Genomic DNA, 23,664 nt, shown 5'->3' with positions numbered 1-23,664 from the left:
TGAGTCATTCTCCAGGATGGGGGGTGAGCGGATTATAAAGAAGATTCATGGTTAGAAGACATGAGTGTAGTATTACTCTAGTAGTTGGATCAAACATTCTTTTAAAAAAAAATTATCTATAAATTAATTAATTAATTAATTTTAAAAAATTATCTTCATCCAAGGATATGTTCATTGATTTTGAGAGAGAGAGGAAGAGAGAGAAAGAGAAACATCGATCGGTTGCTTTCCTCTACATTACCAATAAGGAATCAAACTCTCAAGCTAGGAGCAGAAGGAGACCCCTCTTCTTGGCCACACCTGCTCAGAGTAGAGCCACCATCACCCCAGCTGGGTTGGGACAGGGAGGGAAGGAGGGGTTTTGGCTCAAGTGCCATACAAGCTCACTCTTCTTACAGAGATTTAGCAGATTTTCTTGAGTAAATGTTTCTTCTCCATTTTCTCTAGGCACTTTGGACAATTCCCAGAGACTTTAATTTGTTGATTTTTAAAAATAATTTCACCAGTTATGTTTGTTTCCTTGGAAACAGTCCACAGAGCTTCTTATTTATCATTCCCGAAATGGAACTTGCCTTCAATTTTATTATATGTCAAGAATTATAACTATAGGTTCATATTTAAATTGTATATTCATATCAAATTATTGGTTTTTTCCCTCTACAAACTCACAATTAGTATCAAGAAGTATTTTTATATGAGTAATATTGAACTAACAAAAACTTCCGTTTTTTAACTGCAATTTGTGAAAATATTCGGCATTCTTATGCATCAATGCAGTGTATTCAAAACTGAACTTCGGCGAAAACTCTCACTTACTCCTATATCATACTTATCATTTTTAAACAGGGGCAGGAAGTTCAGATAACAGTTAATTTACTCAAGCAAAACAAACCTGTTATCACTGAAAGATGAGATGTAAAAGAGCTGTTTCTAATTTCCTTCTGTCTCAAAGTGCTGTCGACACCATTCTGTAGTCTTCTAGCTCCTTTCAATTAAGAGACCCAATTAGCAACAATTTAACACTAATAGCTTACTAATTAATGCCTATCCTCCCGGGCATATTGTCTAGTCTATTCAAATAAAACTCAGCTCTAAGACACATACTGGGCCTATTTACCAAATCATCTTATTCTATGGAATCCCTTTTATCAAACAATAATACCATGCAAGACGGGTCTACTTACAAAATTCCTTTTTTCTGTTTCCTTGGATTAGCACTGAAACTACCTCTAAGGCTAATCATAGCTGAAATTGAAATTAGGTTAAGTTTTTCCTTGAAGTTTTCCCAGTTAACCTTGCTGCATTTCTTTCTCGGCTCCTGATGCCCCTCTCTTTAAAGATCGTGTCAGCAGATAGGTTTATCCTCACTGGAAAAATGTCTCCACACGCTCCAGAAAGACAGTCTCTCTAGATACCCCAGCTTGGTTAATGCACTAAGCCACACGAAGTTGTAAGTGGACAGCAACAATTCACTGCTTCACCCTTTTCAGGGTTTATTTTACATATAGACACATTTTTATATGCAAGGTAACAATGCGAAATGATGCTAGGAATTCAAAGGTGAATGAAACAAAGATCTGTGAATTCAATGAACTGGGGGACTAGTGAGTGAGATGGATTTGGTAGCAATAAAATCTAATATTTATTAAGCCCCCACTGAGTACCAGGTATGTGCTGTTTTATCTACACTATCTTTTTAAAATCTCATAGCAACTTGTTATGATGGCATTATTATTATTTCCATTTTTATAGGAAAAAACTGACTCCCAACAGGCTTGGCTTCTTGTTTATTTAATAAGAAGCCATGTCAGGAATTGAACCCACACCTGTCTGACCCCGAAGCCAGAGTTACTGTCACCTGTGCTACCAAAACACAAACAAATAAACCTGATATAAAGTGAAGCACTTACTATGTTTTAAGGACCATGTTAAGTGTTTTATGGGGTTTTTGTGTGTGTGTGTTTTAAATATATCTTTATTGATTTCACAGAAAGTAAGGGAGAGGGAGAGAGAGAGATAGAAACATCATTGATGAGAGAGTCATAGATTGGCCCCCTCCTGCTCGCCCCCGACCCGGGATCGAGCCCGCAACTCGGACACGTGCCCCGACTGGGAATTGAACCCTGATCTCCTGAATCCTAGGTCGATGCTCAATCGCTGAGCCACACCCGACCGGGCAAGTGTTTTATGTTTTCAAAACGAGGACACTAAGACTTTGCTTAATTTGCCCAAAGACACACAACTAGTAATAACGAGAATTGCCCAAAGACACACAACTAGTAATAACGAGAATTGGAATTTGAACTCAAGTTGAGACAGAACAATTGAGGGTCATGCCAATAACCTGATCAATTTAAAGGAAGTATTTAAAGATAATATAAAAATGACATTTGTCATATCTAGAAATCCATTCATTTACCGAAAAAATAACAAATATTGTGCGCTTATTAAGTGCTGATCTCTAGAGTAATGACAGAGAACAAGATGGTCACCTAGCAACACCCCCTTTCTTTAAAGTGGGTTTCGGGCTCCCTTGGGAAAGGACAGCTGGGTAAGCAGTGGCTCTGATGTGATAAACCCGAAGGCCATGGGACAACAAAGGAGCAGCACCGAATCTAGATTCAACAGAGGAAAAACCTGAGCTGAACCCTAAAAGCCATGAAAGAGTCAGGCAGATGGAACTGGAAGAGGGAAGCAGCTCTACACAGAGTACGCAGATATAGCAAAGGCCTACCCACAGGGAGAACAGGGCCCCTCTGAGAGGTCGGGTGTTTAGGATGGCTACAGAAAAAGCGTGGGATGCGACCAGAGAGATCTGTGGATCCTAGACCACACTGTGAGCCTTGATAAGGAATTTAGAAAGGGTCCTGAGCCCTTGAAAGATTTTAAGCAGGGGAATGACATAAGTTTATGTACCAGTTAGAAAGACCACTCTGACTGCTAGTTAGAGAATGTGCTGGAAACTGGCAAAGAGTGAAACTTTAGGCAGGGAAATCTATTATAATAATCCATGAGAAACACAGTGATAGTTTAAACCAAGATAGTAGCAATAGGCACTAGGATAAAAAGAAACTGATTATACCTTTTATTAATTTGTTGCTGTTAATCTAGCCAAATATATTACACATAATTAATGGATCTCTGACTGGGCATTTTTTATCATTAAAGGTGAATATTCAATAAACTGTAGTTAGTGAGAATTTCTGTGCATATAAATCTTCTAAAACTTTTAAATAGCAAATGTCTTATTGATAAATTAGGGAAGCTTTCTAGCAGTAATTTGGGGAATTTAAACCATGATCACTCATGTATTTAATACATTGTTTTCATATTCTAAAATGGATTATGGCTAGATTTTATATACAAAACATATAATTAAAATCCATGACTGGTAAAACTGAGGAAGAAGTCTTGAATTTGCATGCAAGCCCTTATTATGGACATAAACTGAAAAGATCATTCATTCATTTGTATGTCTTAGAACATCTTGTTAGTTACTCTTACTTTCAATGAAAGCCATAGAAATGCCAAACATTCATCATAATTGACTAAATATAATACTATAAGGCACAGTTAATATTCAGTAACATAACATGTTAGGTTGGTTGCTTATAGGTTTAGTTTGAGAAAGTAACCCCCAAAATGGAAATTAATTTGCAACACAATCCAGATTAATTCACCTCGAAAAAAATAATAGTTTGTAAATAGCTTACTCCAACAGAGATGCACTTTCTAAAACTTTCTACTTGATTTCCTACGGATAAATTTATTTGAGCTTTGTGGTATGAGGTACTGTTCATAAGGAAAAGCAGCTTGGTGCCTAACTTTTCCCTTTTATTATATTCCACCATTTCCCACAACAATTTAAGATTGCTTGAGCAGATAAAAAATAAGACAAAAGGAAAATAAAGTTTGGGAAAATAAACTAGATCTGTGTGAGAGGCAGCCTACTTAAGTTAGGCTGTGTTCACATTTTGGTTGCAATATTTTCTGTTTGTGTGGCTTTGCACAACCTATTCTTTCTGTGCCTCAGTTTCTTCATCTGCAAAATAAGAATACAGGTAGAAATACCTACATCATAGGGTTGTTGGGATAATGAAATGGAATAGCCTATATAAAGTGCTTTTATAAGATAACTAACTCGTAGTAAACATTTTATAAATATTCATTGTAATGTTTTAAATATATATATGTGTGAATATATCTGCTATACTTCAGTGTCCATGAGCAAAACAATCCATTGACCACAGTTATTCTTCTGCCTGAGAAAGAAGGGAATGTTAAAGATCCCCCTAGAGAGAGTACTGTGCAATGGAATGGATAGCATCCTCAAAAACATCTTCACAGTAAACAAAAGAGGAGCTGCTTTAAGGCTCTTTCTTGTCAAGTCCATCAACATAGGCCAGCAAATATACACCAAAACGTGCATTGGTTAAAAACGTCTATCCTGGACCAATTTGGCATGATCTCAATGAATTTCTTGATACTGATCTGACTAAATTAACAAATAAAATGTAGAGTATCTACAATAATGGACTGATTATAAATAATCAGTTATTTATAAGTTGTTATAAATAATGGAGATTTTTAAGGCAAATCTCTATAAATATTTTCCTCACCATTTCTAAGTGTTTTAAAGGCATTCAAGAACATTGAACTTGAGCCTATTCTCTGTTATAATCCTGTTTAAAGGCTTCTAGAGATTATATAAACCAGGAGAAAAGAAGCATTGCCATTTGCCAGAAAAAGGTGACTTCTATACAACATTTTAGGAGAGAGCAATAAACCAGTCCCGCAACCAGTCTATCAAAAAAAAAGGTAATATCCTCAGCTCTGGCCTGAGAAATAGAAAATAAATAAATAAATACTTGAAAATATTTGTGTGTATATATATATTTATAATAAATGCAACATATATTTATTTATAATAAATAAATATATATACTCACAAATATTTTCAAACCCGAGTTTTAAGAACTGCTCCATTGCACAGCAGTATATTAAAGTTTCTGACAAGTCACTGTCTACATAATCTGTATTTATTAGCACTAATTATGTGAACAGTACAGACAAGAACACTACCTTCCTGAGGCTTATATGGATGTACTGCAGAGAGATGAGGGAGAATTAGGCATTAAGAAGACTTTTCTTTCCTCTTCTTGTAACTAATGTTAAATAAGACACAGGAGACAGGTTATCAGCAGATTCACTGTGCAGCCCATGTGGTTGCAAATGATTGGTTGGAGAGGTCAGAAGCCCTGAAAGCCGTGGGCAGGAATTGAAACGTCATTCTATGTGTAATGAAAAGGAAATAAAGGCTTTTAATTAGGGGATCAGACTATATGACTTAAAATTTTTATAGATCATGATCCAGCCTGTAGGAATTTGGTAGAATTCAAGAGTGGAACAAAGAAGCATTTAATAGATACCAGGAGTTGATAGATGAGAATAACAGTGAAGAACTGGAAGAGGGGATGAATTTAAAAAACATTTGGGAGAGAAAACAAAGCTCTTGAATTTTTTTTTTAATGCAGCATATTTGACAAAAGAGAGGATTAGGATTTTTCACAAAACACTTCTTAACAGTCTAAGAGGATTCCAGAAGACTTGGGAAATGTTAATAGAAATGGCTCATCCAAAACTATATCCATTCATATCCTTCACCATCAAAAACAAGAAGGAAGGACTGTCCTTGCAAACACACTTTACAGACCCATTGATAATAAGTGGCCTGTTGCTAAGTGAGAAATTAGGCAGCCCTAATCTAACTTCAAACCCCACTGGGTTAAAAATATGAGAAGGATGGGTGCGGTAAGGATGCCCAGACATCCAAGATCTATGGTGAGTTAAAGCAGGGCCATCAAAAGGCAAAGCAAGCAAAAGAGAACACATATTGTTAAGGGCGTGCTGAATCTCAGTTCCAGGCAATAAAAGAGATTGGCTGGATGCTTAGATGGAACAGCAGTTAATCATGCCAGGTGTGCAGGAATCAGAGACCAACTGGCTTTTTTTGTGTCTAAAAATCGATCTTAAAAGAAGACAGACTCTAACTGGCTAAAATCATGAGGAAAGTGACTGCTTTTTGTGTCTACAATGTGCTCCAGGGGACAATGACTATTGAGAATTTACTACTTTATTTTTACCCTGGTCAAACATACAAATTATAGTCACTAGATATCAGTAACACCTTTGTATTTTATGCCAGGAAAGAAAAATAATGATAAAGACTTTATGACTTTTAACATATTTTACGTATGTTCTCACTTAACCCTCAAATATTCCAATCCCCATAAATTTATGAAAGTTTCATCACCAAAAAAAAGGTTGGATGTCCCAATTGACAGGTGTCATTGCTCTTTTTTTCTTTTCATCTGTCTTGGGGAAAATGCTCCTGCCCCTTCTGTGTCATAGATGGATACTGAGTTGAACTCTCTGCAAATGACCTAACTATGGTTATTGGTATCTTTGAACTATGAATGCACCTTCACCCCAATTTTCCTAAATCAATACTAAGGTGAAAGCAAATGAACAGCAATAGTCAGCAAATTTGTGAACAATGAAAATTTAAAATATATGTATTATTAACTCAAAACAAACAATGTTGTTATCTCTTAGAAGCCTCAAAAATAAGTCGGTATCTGACAAAGGTTATTTTTATTTTCAGTGTGACATTTTATTAGAGAACCAGATAGAGAAGGTCAATCAGATGTAAAAATCTAAAAGATGACATGGATTTCTCTTATGATATTGGTGTCAATAAACAGCTAGTTCACCTTGGGCATGCTGCGAGGCAGGACAACACATTTAGAGTATATGCAAGTATTGCATATTGTTGCAGATTTTGCAACTTGTATGGAAATTCACACTTCACTGTTTTTAATTTGTCTTCCCAAATTAAAACATCTCCAAAACTTATACTGACCCCGAATCACTCCATATTAATTCACAACTCAAGAAGTATTCATCATGCAAGTCCTTTACTGTTCTCTACAAAAAAAAAGTCAATTCAGATGTGTTGCTTTCATCAGGCAAAGCATACCCATTAATGAATGCATTTTGGGGGAAAACTACACAGCAAAAGTAAATAAACTGAAACTGTAAAATAGTTATAAAGAGGGTGTAACTTTGCAAATAGATCATATTCCAATTAAAAATATACAATTTGAATTATTTTTGTTTGTCTTTTTCTTTTTTTAATCATTTCTTATTTTTCAATTACAGTTGATGTACAATATTATATTAGTTTCAGGTGTACACCCCAGTGATTAGGCATTATATAACTTACTAAGTGATCATCCCAATAAATCTTGTACCCATCTGACATCATACATGTTATTAGAATATTATTTACTATATTCCCTATGCTGTACTTTACATCCCCATGACTAATCTGTAACAATCAATTTGTGCTTCTTAATCCCTTCACCTTTTTCACCCACTGCCCCAACCCCCCTGCCATCTGGCAACTGTCAAAATGTTCTCTGTATCTATGAGTCTGTTTCTGTTCTGCTTGTATGTTTATTTTGGTGTTTTTTAGATTCAATTGTTGCTAGATATGTATTTATTGCCATTTTATTATTATTATTTTTTTCCTTGCTCTTCTTAAAGAAGACCCTTTAACATTTCATGTAATACTGGCTTGGGGGTGATGAACTCCTTTAGCTTTTCTTGTCTGGGAAGCTCTTTATATGTTTGTCCATTCTAAATGATAGCTTTGCTGGGTAGAGTAATCTTGGTTGTAAGTTCCTGCTTTTCATCGCTTTGAATATTTCGTGCCACTCCCTTCTGGCCTGAAATGTATCTGTTGAGAAATCAGCTGACAGTTGTATGGGTGCTCCCTTATAGGTAACTGTCTTTTCCTTGCTGCTTTTAAGATTTTTCTTTGTCTTTGACCTTTGGCATTTTAATTATGACGTGTTTTGGTGTGGGCCTCTTTGTATACATCTTGTTTGGGAGACTCTGTGCTTCATGGACTTGTATGTCTATTTCCTTCATCAGATTAGGGAAGTTTTCTGATTAAATTGGTGGTGATATTAACTAATGAGATTTTTTTTGTGTGTTGTTTAATTCAATGTGTCACTTTTTGGAGATCTGCATAACCAAGGAACCAACATTTTCCAAATGAATAATGCATGACATAAAATCATGCATGGATAAAAAAAAGCCAGTCCAAGGGCAAGAAAGACCAATAGATTTTAATGGAACTAAATATGAAAAAGCTCATTGATACAGTTTTAGATTCCACTTTGGGACCAGCATGTCAAGTTCTAGGGTTGCACAAAAGAATATACAAAATTGTATGCAAAAGCAATTAAATGCTTCTCTTTTTTTCCAGCTACCTATCTGATTGCTACCAGATTTTCTTCATAAACTTTGACAAAAATATCAAATGGCGACAGTTTGAATGAAGAAACAGATGTAAAAATCTGGCTGTCTTCTAAGCCAGATATAAAAGAGAAATAAAAATTGTAAAACAGTGTAATTATTCTCATGAATTAAGCAGTATTGGAAAATATTTTTATTTTCAAAAATATGTTATTTTGTTAATTAGTGGGCTGTTGTAACTTTTAAATGATTTAATAACTATTTTTTTAAAGTTTCTATTTTAATTTTTATCAGTATCAATAGATATAGCCCATATGCTGCCTTGAAGCGTGGGTCAGCCACCTTTTATCATAACCATATTTCAAAATCTGGAACCTTGAAAACAAATATTTTAATAGTGCCCCTTATCCAGTACTTATTATATAAGAAAGTGATCTCCAACAATTCACTAAAGAGAGAACCACTCACTTTGTGACTCATTGCCACAGGGACTCATTCAAATAGGAGATGAAAATAGATCACCATTTCTCCTGTCTGCAGCCAATGTCTACCCATGTTCACAACACTGAAAGAGGCCACATGCTCTTCAATCATGGTCTTATTCAAGCACCTTATGTCATTCAAGTCCATCAAAATTTTTATTTACATTTATTTATTCAATAAATATTTTTCAAAGACCTTTGTTGCCAGTTGGTAATGCTATTAACAGAAGTGAAGCTCACCAAAAATTAGCTATTTTGCTAATTTAGTAATTTAATAACTAATTAACTAATTTTTGAAGTTTATGCTGAAAATTATTTTTTATTATTTTCTATTTATTGAGTAATTTCAAATGAGGGAATAATTAATTTTTAAAAAACACAAATTAACATACCTGTTCTATAAACACATATAAATACATATTCATCCATAAGACTGCTTTTTATCCTCAAAACTTCTGTATAGTCAGTAATCTCTGTTCCTGATTTTTCATAAGCTTCTGCTATCAAAAGTAAAATGCACATGGCTTAGAGTCATTGTAAATATTGACCCTATTACTGAGTTAATGATTTCCTAAAAAATCCATATTCGTTTTATTTCTCTTCTTTCCCAAATTATTTAATTGAGACTTATTTTCATTTAAAATACCCTAAGTGATACTGAGCCGAATATTCCCTGCTGCTTGCATGAGAATAAAACATCCCGTTACTAAAATGAATAAATTCGACCTTACAGAATTTATTTTTTAAGCAGCACATATTTTCTCTGCTTTGACTTCCCTCTGGATTCCCATTTGGTTTATATTTCTGGGAAATCTGTTTGTCAGAGAACTGGGAGGCCGGGTCTATATCTGAGCCGTCAATCAGATGCAGTGGTGTAAAGGAGAAGCCATATGGCTCACTGCTGTTTTTTATGTTGAAAATGACAAATTTGTATGTTCAGTTCTCAGCAATATAATTATACTGTATAGAGAAAATATACTCTGGAATACATGCGCTGATCCAAGGCTCTCTTTTCAAATCAGCCAAATGAATGTGTACTGACTGAAAACCCATTTTCTATGCTTTTGAACCAGTGAAAAAGTGTAAGTGGAGCATATGGTTAAAGGTAAAAAGCAGTGATTTTGACCTCAGACAGAACTGGGCTGATCCCATTTGTGTGCAATGAATTTAATACATAAAATATTTGTTTAAATGATGCTTAAACTCAGATTACAATGACAGGTATTCTATTCAGGTTTATAATCCAGTTAACAAAAATATTTTGGCATGGATTTCAGCATGTATTTTCTAAAAAGTCACTTCATGCTTTTTAAAAAAATTAGATCATATTTTAAATACCATAATGGTACAATTTAAAGGGACTACACTATATAACTAAGAACTATTTTGTAAAGAAACATTCTTTCTCCTTACCTATCTCTACTATTTTCCTTATATCACTTCTGATAGCTCACTAGTTTTCTTGCATAGAGTAATAACAATGTGATCCACTGACATAGGACTCACTGTTAAACTGACTATAATGTTATTTTTTCATGTGTGTATATGTTGCGTGTGTATATCATATATATGATATATATATAAATGATATATCTGATATTTATTTTATCTGCCCATACATCTAACCACACCCCCAAAGCTTGCAAAATTACACTTCTATAAATATTTACTGATTGGAAAACTTTTCAATTTTGAGTGCATTTCAGGAAAATCACAGAAATGCAACCCAAAAATCCTTGTATGGAGCGCAAAGATGACCTGTCCTCCAGCTGCAGGAAAAAGTTCAAGTTTACAGTTCCTTGATAATGAAAGAAAGTACTGAATAAAATAAAGTTAAGTCTAAATGCAATTTTATTCCTAATATTAATAAATCACATATACTTGATGAGAAGCAGTTTTTAATGGTTCTGTATGACTCAGCCTCTCTATCAACAGAAGGGAATTCAATAGAGCCGGGCAAAAAGGATTTCACTGGAATTTTCAAATTCAATATTGGGTTCACTTAACAGCTTTCAGAACATGATGAGCTCAGCACTTGCCCTGTTTTTGCTCCACTGCTTCTAAATCTTATTTATAAATGTTGAATTTCAGCATAATTATAGGAGGTAATCTAGTGAACAGTAAGTGCCTGATTCTCCACATTTTCTTGGTAAGTCAGGAAAGTTTTGACTGTGACTTTGGCATATCATAGTAGCATAGTGAGAATCACTTAATGCCCCATCCAACCAACTACCTCCTTTAGGATGGCTAGAAGAAAGACCCAATTTATTAAAATGGGAAATCACAAGCAATGTGCTGCTCATGACCTGTAAAGCATAGGGACCTCTTAATTATTTGAAGCATAGAATAGAAATCTTCTCTTTATATAAAGGATTTTTATAAAGGAGAAGAGTATTTCTCGTAGTGATTGCTAACCGTCACATTATTTTCATATGAATGACCTTCAAAGGCTTTGAGTCAAACAAATGTGTTCAAGTCTATATCAACTTTCAGATGACCCTTGAGACATTACTTCAACACTGTGATTCTGGTTTCTTATCTATAAAGTAAGAATGATGATAATACTTTCCTCATAGGGTTATGTGAATAATAATAAAGTGAGATAAGTTCTTAATGGGGTACCTACCACCATAGTAAGTGCTCAGTAAGGGGGGGATTCAGGAAAACATCCCTGGAACATTAGAGTACTAACGAAAGTTACAGCAAGAATGACACTGCGCTAAAAATTTACATAGATTACTGCCTCATTTAATTTTAAAACAATAACATAAGGTAAGTGCTATTATTACCCCTATTTCACAGATAAGGAAAATGAGACTTAGAGGGCTTAAGAAACTTGTTAATGTCACACGGCTAATAAAAGACGGAGCAGGGGCTGACTAGGTGAAGACAGCAGCTATTATTATCATAGTCCTATCCCCATCATCACCATCATCAATGCAGCTCATGACCTCTTTAGCAGACTAAGGTGAAAAAACGAGTTTTGGGGTACTTCCAAAGATAATTGCCTCCCCTTGGAAGGAATCCAGAACAAGCCCACATTAAGCTAAATTCTGCATTAGAGTGGGCTGTTATACAGTTGGGAGGTTTTATTCCAAGCACCTAGAAAGCACATGAGAGATGAATAGATAGAATTTGTCAGATTTCTCTTTACCTCTAAACATACCCCAGTGCAATGAAAGGACTGGGGACAGAGTCATTTGTTCGTACCTAAAGGCATTTTTTAAAAGCAGCATTGCAATTAGCTCATCTGGTTGTCAGTCTCGAGGGAATCATACACAGCTGAAGAGAGGCATTCACACTTCACATGAACTATGCTTCACATTGTTAATGAGTAATGAAAAGGGATTTTTTGAGTGTAAATGCATGAGTGTGCAGTAAGAGCATTGAAAATGCAAAGGTGGAGTTTACTCAAGCTGAATTATATAAAGCCCTTGATTCAAAATTATTCACTTATTATATTTCCCCTATTTAAATTGTTTAAATAAATGTAGAGTTTATTTTGGATATAAATAAGCAAAGTGTGTACATTTTCCTAAAAAAATGTTTCAATGATTTATGATCATATATGTATATTTATTTTTAAATATTCATATAAAAGATGACAATAATTCCACAGAAACATAATATGCTTATAAATTTCAGAAAAGGAGAATAGAATATTAATATTAATACATTCTCATTATTTTTTCAAAAACAAATAAAATACTCTAGATTTTTTTTTAAGAATAGTTTATTGATTTTTAGAGAGAGAGGAAAGGAGTGGGAGAGAGAAACATAGATGTGAGAGCACATCAATCGGCTGCCTCCTGCATGCCCCCTACCTGGTACAGCCCAGGCATGTGCCCTTGACAGGGAATGGAACTGGCAACCTCCTGGTGCATGAGGCGACACCCAACCAGTTGAGCCACACCGGCCAGGGCTGCTCTAGAGTTTTAATAATAGGAGTTTCTAATGTACTCAAATGACCTTTAACTTTTGTCTCATAATTATCATCGAGAGAGTCAGACATTTAAAGTATGCTGTGATTTTTGTTTTAACCCAATTTAAAACAGGACTGTTAAAATACATGTTCATTAATAAATTTAGAAATATTCATGAACATTGGAAGAATTAAAAGCACTAGTTGTAACTGAAGATTTAATATGCAATTTGGCATTTCAAAGAGTTGGTAGATAAAGCCAAATACCAGTAGAGCATTTCATAACAAGACTGTTAATGGAAATCACCTGAATATGGCATCTGATGACTAAGGAAATACACCCAAAGCCGTTAGGTTGTGGAGTTTTCACATCTCAGTACCGTGCTGAGTCCAACATGACAATCACTGTCATCCCGATCTGTATAGGAATTCAATCAAACGCAAGACCTCGTCACCCCCAGCTTCTTATCAGCAATTCCTGTCTTACTTCTTGACATACTTTAGGGTATATCTCAGGTCAAGATCAGACACCGGGAAGGATGTCCTTTGAAGAGACTCGGTCCCCTCCGCCCCTTTGCCACACCGTCTTTTTTGGGTTCTCTGGCTCAAACCCGGGCAATCCACGGCAAGTAGAGAGACAGCAGGTTAAGGGAGCTGGGCCGGGAAGAAGGCGGGGATTTCTATCACCCAAGAGACTCTGTATCTTAAAGTGGGTCATTGTCTTTATACGCTCCCAGTTAACTAGGCATTCTCTCTCGCGTTAGGATTGTTTCCATCAGTGGAAATCATAATTAAAGCCTAAGTGAAACTTTTAGGATCCTAACAGTCGAGATGAAATCTGGAATGAGGAAGACCCTCGTTTCAGTCCCTTCACAGACTCCTTCACCTTTTCACTGTGTGCCCGGGAAAGTTACTTCGGGCCCGTGAGCCTGCGTTGAGCTCTGTACCTGAGGGTGGCAATACCTGCCTTGCCCTCGCCCGATCGTGTGATGTGGTCAGATGCCGAGCTTTGGCCTTACTATTAACGAGTGCTTATGGCCATCGCTACTTCTACAGGACACGATCATTGTAGCTGAAGGCCAGGGTCCTGGTGGCGGTGCGGGGGACCTGCAGCCACAGTCATCCTGTGCTATCCCTGGCTCCCTGCCTGAGCCCTCCCTTCCCACCCAAGGCTGTCATTCTCCCCCACAGGGTTCCTTCCTTCCTCAGCGCTATCTGTAGAGCTAGGGCAGACTTTATTGCTAATTATAAAGTTACTCACCCTAGGTAATGGGTGAGGCCTAACAGAGCTGTGGACTCTGCCTCTTTCAGTGCCCACGTAGCCTGTAACTGAGATGTCTGGGGAATTCTCCTCCCGGGGTAAGGTAAAGCTCTGCTCCCTTAAACAAATGAACAGCACAGCACCTAATCATAAGGATGAGCTATTTACCAGGTTAATTTTAACGCCTCCATATTTTGTGCCTGGAAGAGTTCTTTATAGAGTCAAAAGTTAACCAAATAGATAACTGTCAGAAGACTCATGGCCTACAAAAACTGCTACTTTATTTTTTTTATTTCTTAGTTTCACTGAAGTGGCTCTTTTATTCTCACAGAAAAAAGAAATGTGAGTGCTACAAGGACAGGGATCTTGTCTATTTTCTTCATGGATCTGTCTAAAGCACCTAGGATAGTGCCTAGTACCTAATGGAAGTTCAAAAACATTTGCTGAAAGACCGGGAGAACTCACCATGAAACTCCTGCCCTTCTTTAGAATCTTGAAAAATAAATAAATAAATGCAGCCACACTTCGATTTTATTTTAAAATCGCACAAAAGTGACATGTCTCCAGGCGCTGTGTTTAGGGGGGCAGCCTGTGGCCATTCGGCCTGGGTTTGAATTTGGACTGTGTGACCGACCCAGTAAAGCGCATTCGCTTCATCCCTGTGTCTCAGTTTCCCCTTCTGTAAAATGGGTATCCCGGTACTTCATAGTATTGTTATTAGGGTCAAAAAAGGCACTGGGTGAGTGAATGACCTAAAATTTCCTGGCATGAAATAAGCACTCAATAAATGCTGGGAACACGCAGCCTCCCCGAGCCCGGCTGGGAGCGAGCGCCGTGACCAGCGCCACGCGGGGCAGCGGCCGCAGCGGCCCTGACCGCGAGCTCGGGGACTGACGGAGCGCAAAGGTCCCCGCGTCCCGCCCCCGCCTCTGGGGGCGCACGGGCCGGGGAGCCAGGTCTGCCCGGGAGCCCTGGAGCTCTCCAGGCGCACGGCGCACCGCCCCGGCGCCTCGCCTCCCCCCGCCCCCGGCCCCCGCAGCTGGCGCGGGAACCGCGAGCGGCTCGGAGCGAGCGCGCCGGGCGGCCGCGCGCAGCCTCCCCCGGGGCCGGCGGCGCTGGCGGGTGGGGCGGGCGAGCAGCTCGGCGCGCTCAGCCGAGAGCGCGGCTCCCCCGGACCCGCCGGGCCGCGCCTCCCGCGCAGCCCCGCAGCGGCAGACAAAGGCCGGGGAGCCAGCGGCGCGCGCGGGGACCCGCAGGTGAGTCGCCCGCCCCTCCTCCCCTCGCCGCTCGGTGTCCAACAGGTTGGCCGGGGCGCGGCTCCCAGGGGCCGTGGGCGCGCTCCCCGCCTCGCCCGGGCGCGCTCCTCGGCTTCTCCCGGCACCCGGGCGCCGTTACCCCTAAACTCTGCGCAGCCCCTGCTCCAGTCCCTGCTCGTCGCCTTCCCCGTTCCTTAAACGACAGCTCTGCTTCGTGCCAGGGGCGCGCGCGGAACCCCTGCCCTGCGGGAGCCCTGCAGGGACGCGAATGGCCAGGGCGCAGGGCGCAGGGCGCCTCGCCACGGGCCGGAGCTGCCAGGGCGACCCCAAGTTCTAGGCGCCGCGGAGACTTCAACTAAAAGCCGTCGTTGAGGATCCCTATTTCTCACCCAGGGGGTCAAACCCCGAGAGAGCCCGGAGGAGGAAATGGGGCGCGCGGCGGTCAGACTAGGATGAGAGCGAGTCGCCGGGCGCCCTGCTCCGCCCCGCGCCCCCGCCCCCGCGGTGAGCCTCCCGCCGAGCCCCCGAGGCCGCGGTGAAAGAAGTTGGAAGGGACGCGCCCCGGGCACCCCGGCCTCCGCTTCCTGAACTTTTCTTCCTGGCGCCCCGCGCGCAGGAGCCTGGCCGCCCCCTCGCCTGCATCCCGCCCGCCCAGTGCGCTTGCCCCCCCGACCTCCAGACCCCTCCTCCAACCGCCGCGCCCCTCAAATAACCGGGCTTCCATCCCTGCACCTCCCGGGCTCGGGACCTCCCTTACACAGCCGGGACGGGGTGCATAAGTCTGGGGAGGGCCAGAGAAACGCACCCGAGCGTTTCCCGGTTTCCGGGGCGCGACCCCTCGGCTCCCAGCCTCGGCTCCGGCGCTGGGCTCGCAGCCTCCGCGCGCCCGCAGCTCCCTGGCGGCCAGAGGGGGGCGCGAGCACCAGGGCGGAGCGAGTCGGGGCGCGCGGGCGGGAGGCACCCCCTCGGCAGCCCGGGAGATCCCGGCTGCCCCCGGGGGCCGCGCCCCCGCCCCCACCTTGCGGCGCCCCCAGGCAGCGGCAGCCGGCATGGAGCTGCCTCCCCGCGGCCGGGCGCCGCCGGACTCGCCGCTGGACAGCGTCTCCTTGACCTCGCTGGAGTCCAGCGTGTTCTGCAGCGAGGGCGAGGGGGAGCCCCTGGCGCTCGGGGACAGCTTCACGGTCAACGTGGGCGGCAGCCGCTTTGTGCTCTCGCAGCAGGCGCTGTCCTGCTTCCCGCACACGCGCCTGGGCAAGCTGGCCGTGGTGGTGGCCTCGTACCGGCGCCCCGGCGCCCTGGCCGCCGTGCCCAGCCCGCTGGAGTTCTGCGACGACGCCAACCCCGTGGACAACGAGTACTTCTTCGACCGCAGCTCGCAAGCTTTCCGCTACGTGCTGCACTACTACCGCACGGGCCGCCTGCACGTCATGGAGCAGCTGTGCGCGCTCTCCTTCCTGCAGGAGATCCAGTACTGGGGCATCGACGAGCTCAGCATCGACGCCTGCTGCAGGGACAGGTACGGGCGGGGCGGGCGGCCGGGCGCCGGCCGAGGCTCTGCACCAGCTCGCTAAGCCCAGGCCTGCGACCGCTTGGCCGCCTCTGAGCTGCAGGGTGGCCGTGGCGGGCTGGAAGGGGTCAAGCCAACTTTCGGGTGGAACTTTTTGAACCTTCCTTTGGGGATGGACATAGGCCAACTCCTTTCCAAGGCAAGGGAGGCCAGGCCTGCAGTAAATACTTGGTGATTGACTAAAGGAGTCGCAAAAGCTGTGCTCCAAAAGAGGTGTGTATAGGGATGCGGGTCTCAATATGAAGCATTATCGTTTATCAGACCTAGGACACTCGATTTTAAAATGTAGCTGGAGAACTGCTTTAAATGCGCAAGATAGAAGGTTGATTCCTTGGCTCTGACGATGACTTCGCTGCTGGCTTTCTCTCGCTGTCATTCCTGCCTGACGGCCTTTCCATCACACACACACACAGTTCCAGTGGCAAACGTCTGGGTTTGTTACAAGAAAATGAGTAAATGCATTAAATAGCTTTGCTATGTATAAACCCTCTTGTGTAAGCTCCTGCCACAAAAGTGCCATTTTAAAAATAATAAGGCTAAGTGATAAAGTTAGAATACTGTGGGCCAGAGACAGCCCGGGTAAGCCATGAACGGACGTGTTCTGCATTGAACTAAAATAAGAAGCAAAACCTCACTACCAAGTTTAATTGTCTTTTTTACTGCTGTATTTTTTAAAAGTTGACTAATCACCAGGTTGTCTTCTCTAAAAGATACTTCAGAAGAAAAGAGCTGAGTGAGACCTTAGACTTTAAGAAGGACGCAGAAGACCAGGAAAGTCAGCCTGCGAGTGAACAAGACTTCTCACAGGGCCACTGCCACGCCGTCCGCCAGAAGCTCTGGGACGTCCTGGAGAAGCCTGGGTCTTCCACGGCTGCCCGCATCTTCGGGGTCATCTCCATCATCTTCGTGGTGGTGTCCATCGTCAACATGGCCCTGATGTCGGCCGAGCTGAGCTGGCTGGACCTGCAGCTGCTGGAAATCCTGGAGTACTTTTGCATTAGCTGGTTCACGGGGGAGTTTGTCCTACGCTTCCTGTGTGTGCGGGACAGGTGCCTCTTTCTCAGAAAGGTGCCCAACATCATAGACCTGCTGGCCATCTTGCCCTTCTACATCACTCTCCTGGTAGAGAGCTTGAGTGGGAGTGAGACCACACAGGATCTGGAAAACGTGGGGCGCATCGTCCAGGTTTTGAGGCTGCTCAGGGCTCTGCGCATGCTAAAGCTGGGCAGACATTCCACAGGTATTCAGATTTCATTGATGTTTTTTAACTTGCCCTTGTTTTTAAGTGTTAGGGGTTTGACCCACAGTCCAAGGGAAGCAACTCTGAATTGATATTCCGAATACCAACTCCCATATTCTATCCAACCATGATCTCCAAAATGTTGAGAAGCTAAGCCTTCAAGTTGTTATCACAGGTATAAAGGAAACAGTGCCTCTCCTACTCTTTTCTCTCCATAAGGCATTTGAGAAATAATTTGACCACTTGTGAACCTCAATGCCCAGAAGATGTACAAAAACTTTGTTTTAACCCAATGCCCAGAAGATGTACAAAAACTAAAGACACTCTGCCTCTAGAAGGTTCCGAATAAAAGATGCATAAACAGCACATTAACTATATGCATAAATTATATATGATAGTTAGGGACATAAGCCAGTTTCTCTTCTGTGTCCAAGAAAGTGTTTGCCACCCGTGTTCCTTGGCAGAAGAGAAAGTCTGTCCTGCCGAGGCTTCTCTGGCTATACAGAAAGAGAGATGACTAGGAACTGGTGGCCTTCTCCTAAGTTTTGAAGAAGCAACGGAAATATTTGTTTGGGAAGAAAGCAGAAGGCACTAATTAAATGCTGTCTCTAGTATCTGAGAATTTTCTTGTCCATGACCTGGGATGCATGAGAGAGGTAGTAACAAGAAGGCCTTAGCTTTTCGTGTGTATCATAAAGCCTAGACCATCTAACGAGCATTCTCCCTAGAAAAATCTCCACACAACACACAGTTGTACTTGAAAATTATAGCCACTGTCAGGGGAAATCACACAAATCCATTAAAGAAGACCCTTGCCTGCCTGAGGGCAGTGATTCTCAGGGGCCAGCCCTGTACCTGTTGAGTGTTCTGAGCTACATGTGTGTTACCTTATGTTAGACTTTATGAAAAGAGGAATCCCATAAAATCTTGTTAAGATGCAAATTCTGAGCCCCAGTCTTAGAGAGTCAGTTCCCAGTATTTGGGATTGAGTCCCGGAGCATAAATTTTAACAAGCTCACAAGGAATTTTGATGTAGGTGGTTCTTGGACCACACTTTGAGAAACAACAGAGTAGGATGCCATATCGATATCATACATACTAATGCAATACATACGAATAGAAATAATTTGGCTAGAGAGTCCTTTACCATCTATTTCTCTAGATATGTGCCTGACTGATCACCTAAAAGAAATTAATGATAGTTGTCTCTCCTTATAGATATAGGGAGAAATTAACCTCAGGTATTTTTTTCACATCACTGAAGTAATTGGGGCTTATCTTAATATAATTTTGGGAATATGTTTTCCTAGCTAGTCTCACATACCAAGGATTGGATAATGGGGTTTCCAACAACTTTTAGAAGTACTACTCTTTGTTTTCTGACACACGTAATAGGATGCTTTCTTCTAGTATTTATAAACTCTTCACAGGATTCAGTTTAAAATCAACCAGTAAAGACTACATTTTTTCCCAAAAGAAAGGAAAAAAGAAAATAATAGTAATTTCCACAATGTTACCTCTTCAAACTTTTTTTTCAGTTCTAAAGAAGTACAAAGTATTAATGAGGCCTTCATTTATTAAAAAGATATGGACACTTGAACAAATATTGGACAGTTTTAACCTAAGCATTACATTTAGCAAAATATAGACATAGATGACATATGTTCCCATGTAGTAACTGTGACTATACCTTGAAAGGTATTATGCAATAAGTTAGAACAATGGCAGGCCAGAGAGCCTCGATTTAAATCCTGGCTCTGTAGCTTTGTACTAGAGACGCTACCTTTCTATGCCTCAGTCTACTCATCCGTAAAAAGGAGTAATAATTACATCTGTCTCATATTGTTTTTTGAGAATTATCTGAGTTAATAGATGTTACATGGAGAAATTCAGACCACTTTATGTTTCTTTACACAATTGTTTAGATTTCATCTGAAATGAAAACAGCCTCCCCAAACACTGTGCTGTCCCTCAGAGTCTGTCATTTTACTTCAGAAATGCGATGCAATACGGACACATCAAGGCCAGTTTTCTAAATTGTATTCTGAAGATATTCTAAAAAAAATTATTTTGAAGTTAAACCTCAAGGTTAATATTCACCAATATGTGAAAGTAGCTGGTAAATAATTCACAAATACCTCAAAGTTTTAAGAACAAAATTCAAAATAACGAGAGCACCAGTAGTGTTTTAGTGCACTGCAAGTAGTCTCTGCGAGTGAATAAAATTTTATATGATTCTAGGAGGCATTGCTTTGGACTTCAGAGACAGTATCATTGTGACATCAGGTTGATATGGCTTCAAAATGTGTGTACACACTTAGCAGTATCTCTGTAGTGTTAGGGAAGGTACCTTAGTCAAATCACAGTCCCATCACAGTCGCACCTCGCTCTCCCTAAGGCCTGGTCTCTTCAGAGATGGGAAGGGCCTCTCCTGGCTCTGTCCCCCGGGGCCCGATGGACCCTCGGAACAGGAATGAGGACTTTGCCAGTGCCTCACAGCGAGGGAATTTCTAGTGGCTCCAGTCCTCCATCCCTTTTTGCAATGGAGGACTAGTCTACAGTCAGGCCTACTTCTTTACAGGAATGCAGGAATTCTATGTACTCAAGGAGATATTTTCCTAGAGCTTTGGTGTTAAGGACTAGAATCTCCATGGGTGTCATAGGAGCTCAGGAACCCCTCCTGGCAGATCTCTAGGATTATCCCCTGAATGTACATGTGATGTTCTCATGTCAGTTTTGTCACCGATGCCTAACCTGCTTCACTTCATTCTCATGGCATATGTCCTTCACTGCCTCTGGCTTTCGGATGATGGTACGCTCATGCTCGTGGCGTTAAACTTTATTGGGAGGGTGGGAAGAGTAGACAACATCAAATTAGCATTAGAAAAATGTGTTGAAGTAATGCATTGAAATGCAGGTCCGCCCAAGTGACCCTCCACACCCAACGCTCCCATTGTACAGACTCAAATATCCATTCCTATCAGATACTCCTGCTAGCTTTTTAATTTCATTCCTCACCTTTTTCTGTACAAATAGTAGGTGTTTAACAAATACAGAAGTGAGTGAATGGATCTAACTATATTTCTTTCTAGCCTTCTCAGTCCAGCCCCATCAACTAGACTATGAGCGTCCTGAACACAAGGGTTATGATTTGTCACCTATATACCCCAGAACGTTGCCCAGTGCTGGAGACACAGATGTGAAATGCACGTTTGTGGTAGATAGCAGGGAAGGAGGGAAGGTTGGGAAGAAGAGGGAGGAGAGGAGGGGTGCCAGTGACTGACAGCAGATGTTCTGTTGCAGGATTACGCTCACTTGGAATGACGATCACCCAGTGTTATGAAGAAGTCGGCCTACTGCTCCTATTTCTGTCTGTGGGCATTTCTATATTCTCCACTGTGGAATATTTTGCTGAGCAAAGCATTCCGGACACAACCTTCACAAGTGTCCCTTGTGCGTGGTGGTGGGCCACAACGTCCATGACCACGGTGGGCTACGGGGACATTAGACCAGACACCACCACAGGCAAAATCATCGCCTTCATGTGTATATTATCGGGAATCCTTGCCTTGGCTTTGCCTATCGCTATCATTAACGACCGCTTCTCCGCTTGCTATTTTACCTTAAAGCTCAAGGAGGCAGCTGTTCGGCAGCGCGAAGCTCTGAAGAAGCTTACCAAGAATATAGCCACTGACTCCTACATCAGCGTGAACTTGAGAGATGTCTATGCCCGGAGCATCATGGAGATGCTTCGACTGAAAGGCAGGGAAAGAGCAAGTACTAGGAGCAGTGGAGGGGACGATTTCTGGTTTTGAAGTAACTTTCAGTTTATTTACAAAAGCTTGTGTGAAAGTAACTCGACCTATAAAGCCTTGATATGGTTGTCCGTGTACTGCTGAGAAGTCTCTTTTGAGCACTCCCTGTGTTCCTTTTTGCTGATACATTGCCTAGTGCACTAGAATAGTTCATGTCCCCCCCAAACTACTGCCCAAGATTTTGATACACTTGAGTCTCAAAAATAAGCATTCAACACAGCCCAATACAACTAGCCTAATAGACACGTCAGATATAAAATATTGCAATACATACAACAGTTAAAAGTTTTATGTATCACTAATTTTAAAAGTTTTTTTTGCACCATTAATTAAAAAAAGAAATAGCCTTAAACTGCATAGCCCAGAGAAAAGATAAGTGAACATTAAGAACACACTGAACAACTTTGTTACTTAAAGATACTCCCCAAGTAAATGACTCACTCCTTTCTTCATCTGTCGAAGTTGTTGAATATAATGACTACTTTTACAAGGGAAAATTCCTGACTCGTTGGTCATTTCCTCCTTCTGGTGCAAACTCTGGTCACAAATGGACTGAGCCCTGTATTCCAGCATTATTATCATGGGTGGGAATCCCCAAAACTGCTCAGGCTACAGTGGAAGAAGGCTGCACAAAGGCTTCGAGGATTACACATCTGCCCCCTCCCTCTGAGGGCCACGTGTGGAGTTTGAAGCAGATATCTCTTAGTACTCCATGGAAGTTCGATGGTCTTTAAACACCTCTGTATTGATGTCGTGTTCAAGTTACGTCTTTAAAATCATGAACATGTAAAGATGAAGTAGTGATCATCTTAAATGTATGCACTGAAATTATTTTATGAAATGAGAATTATATGTTGAATGATATCACTGGATGAACTTGAAGATCTTTTATTTGTTAAAAAATATTATGGGTAACTTTCTGAGTGTCGGGGGAAATAACAAATGTTCAAACTTTGCCCGCATTTTGACAGCATTTGGACATTCATGATAATAAAATTCCAAGACATTCTGTTATATAATTAAAGCCAAAAGTTCTTAATAATTAATGTTTCCCAATATTCTAGTAAATGAGATTTTTAAAACGAAGAAGCATATGGAGTTTCACTTTAATACCTGCATTTTCAATGGATGTAACAGTGCCAACAATGGAATGAAAACTGGTTCTTGGGGGCAAAAATATCTTACTCTTTCATTCATAAAACACATATACATGCAATACATTAACAGATGTAGAATATATCTATAGTATTAAAATTTAATGAGGTAGAAATTAGGGGGGGAAATGCCCAAGAGGTTCCTTGCCAGGGCTGAGTGGTGATAAGAAATGAATATGGGGCAATACTGCTTTAGTATATGACTGTATCATATTTTATCAGTTCTACTCCCAAACCTCTCTCCAAGCCACGCTGATATATAGCATTAAAATGTCACATAGAGTTTTACTCCTAAACTCCGCTGGCCGTTGTTTACGTGGTTGGCCTTTGGGGTACGGAGATAACCTGCATGCTCACCGCCTTCACGTCTTTACCTGCCTTATGTTAAGATACTTCCCTTACTCCTCAGCTCCATTGCCCTGTGGTCCTTCTTCCTATACAGTTGGTAAAACCCAAACCCTGGTTCATTCAGTCCGGTGCCTCCGTCTGCCTGTCCCCGAAGAGCTAGCTGATCATGACAACAGAGAAAAACAGTGTACGCTGACTGCTCTCATTTCACACTCATGCCCCAGCCCTGGCGACTTCTTAATGCTGCTGGGCAATCACAGTGCAATTCTGGCACCTATCCGCTCTCTCTAAGTA

The 23,664-nt window shown here is 41.3% G+C and overlaps 1 protein-coding gene across 1 annotated transcript; it reads left to right on the top strand.

Annotated features, from left to right (window-relative positions):
- The first annotated feature begins 16,259 nt into the window (after nucleotides 1-16,259).
- On the top strand, nucleotides 16,260-22,957 carry KCNV1 (potassium voltage-gated channel modifier subfamily V member 1). The gene is made up of 3 exons (XM_016224252.2): nucleotides 16,260-16,762; nucleotides 17,524-18,053; nucleotides 21,357-22,957. Exons 1-3 carry the CDS (start codon nucleotides 16,296-16,298, stop codon nucleotides 21,866-21,868), a joined length of 1,509 nt encoding a protein of 502 aa, XP_016079738.2. The 5' UTR covers nucleotides 16,260-16,295; the 3' UTR covers nucleotides 21,869-22,957.
- The last annotated feature ends 707 nt before the right edge of the window (nucleotides 22,958-23,664 follow it).

This window comes from Miniopterus natalensis, chromosome 16 (assembly GCF_054644295.1).
Source record: "Miniopterus natalensis isolate mMinNat1 chromosome 16, mMinNat1.hap1, whole genome shotgun sequence".
Taxonomy (NCBI): Eukaryota; Metazoa; Chordata; class Mammalia; order Chiroptera; family Miniopteridae; genus Miniopterus; species Miniopterus natalensis.
Note: the sequence above shows the minus strand (reverse complement) of the source record. Positions and strands in the feature narration are given on the sequence as shown.

Excerpts from the sequence above, each read along its gene's own strand:
- KCNV1 (XM_016224252.2), top strand. The coding sequence starts at position 16,296 with ATGGAGCTGCCTCCCCGCGGCCGGGCGCCGCCGGACTCGCCGCTGGAC. Across the intron at positions 16,763-17,523 it reads GACGCCTGCTGCAGGGACAG|ATACTTCAGAAGAAAAGAGC; the intron begins GTACGGGCGGGG and ends CTTCTCTAAAAG. Across the intron at positions 18,054-21,356 it reads GCTGGGCAGACATTCCACAG|GATTACGCTCACTTGGAATG; the intron begins GTATTCAGATTT and ends GTTCTGTTGCAG.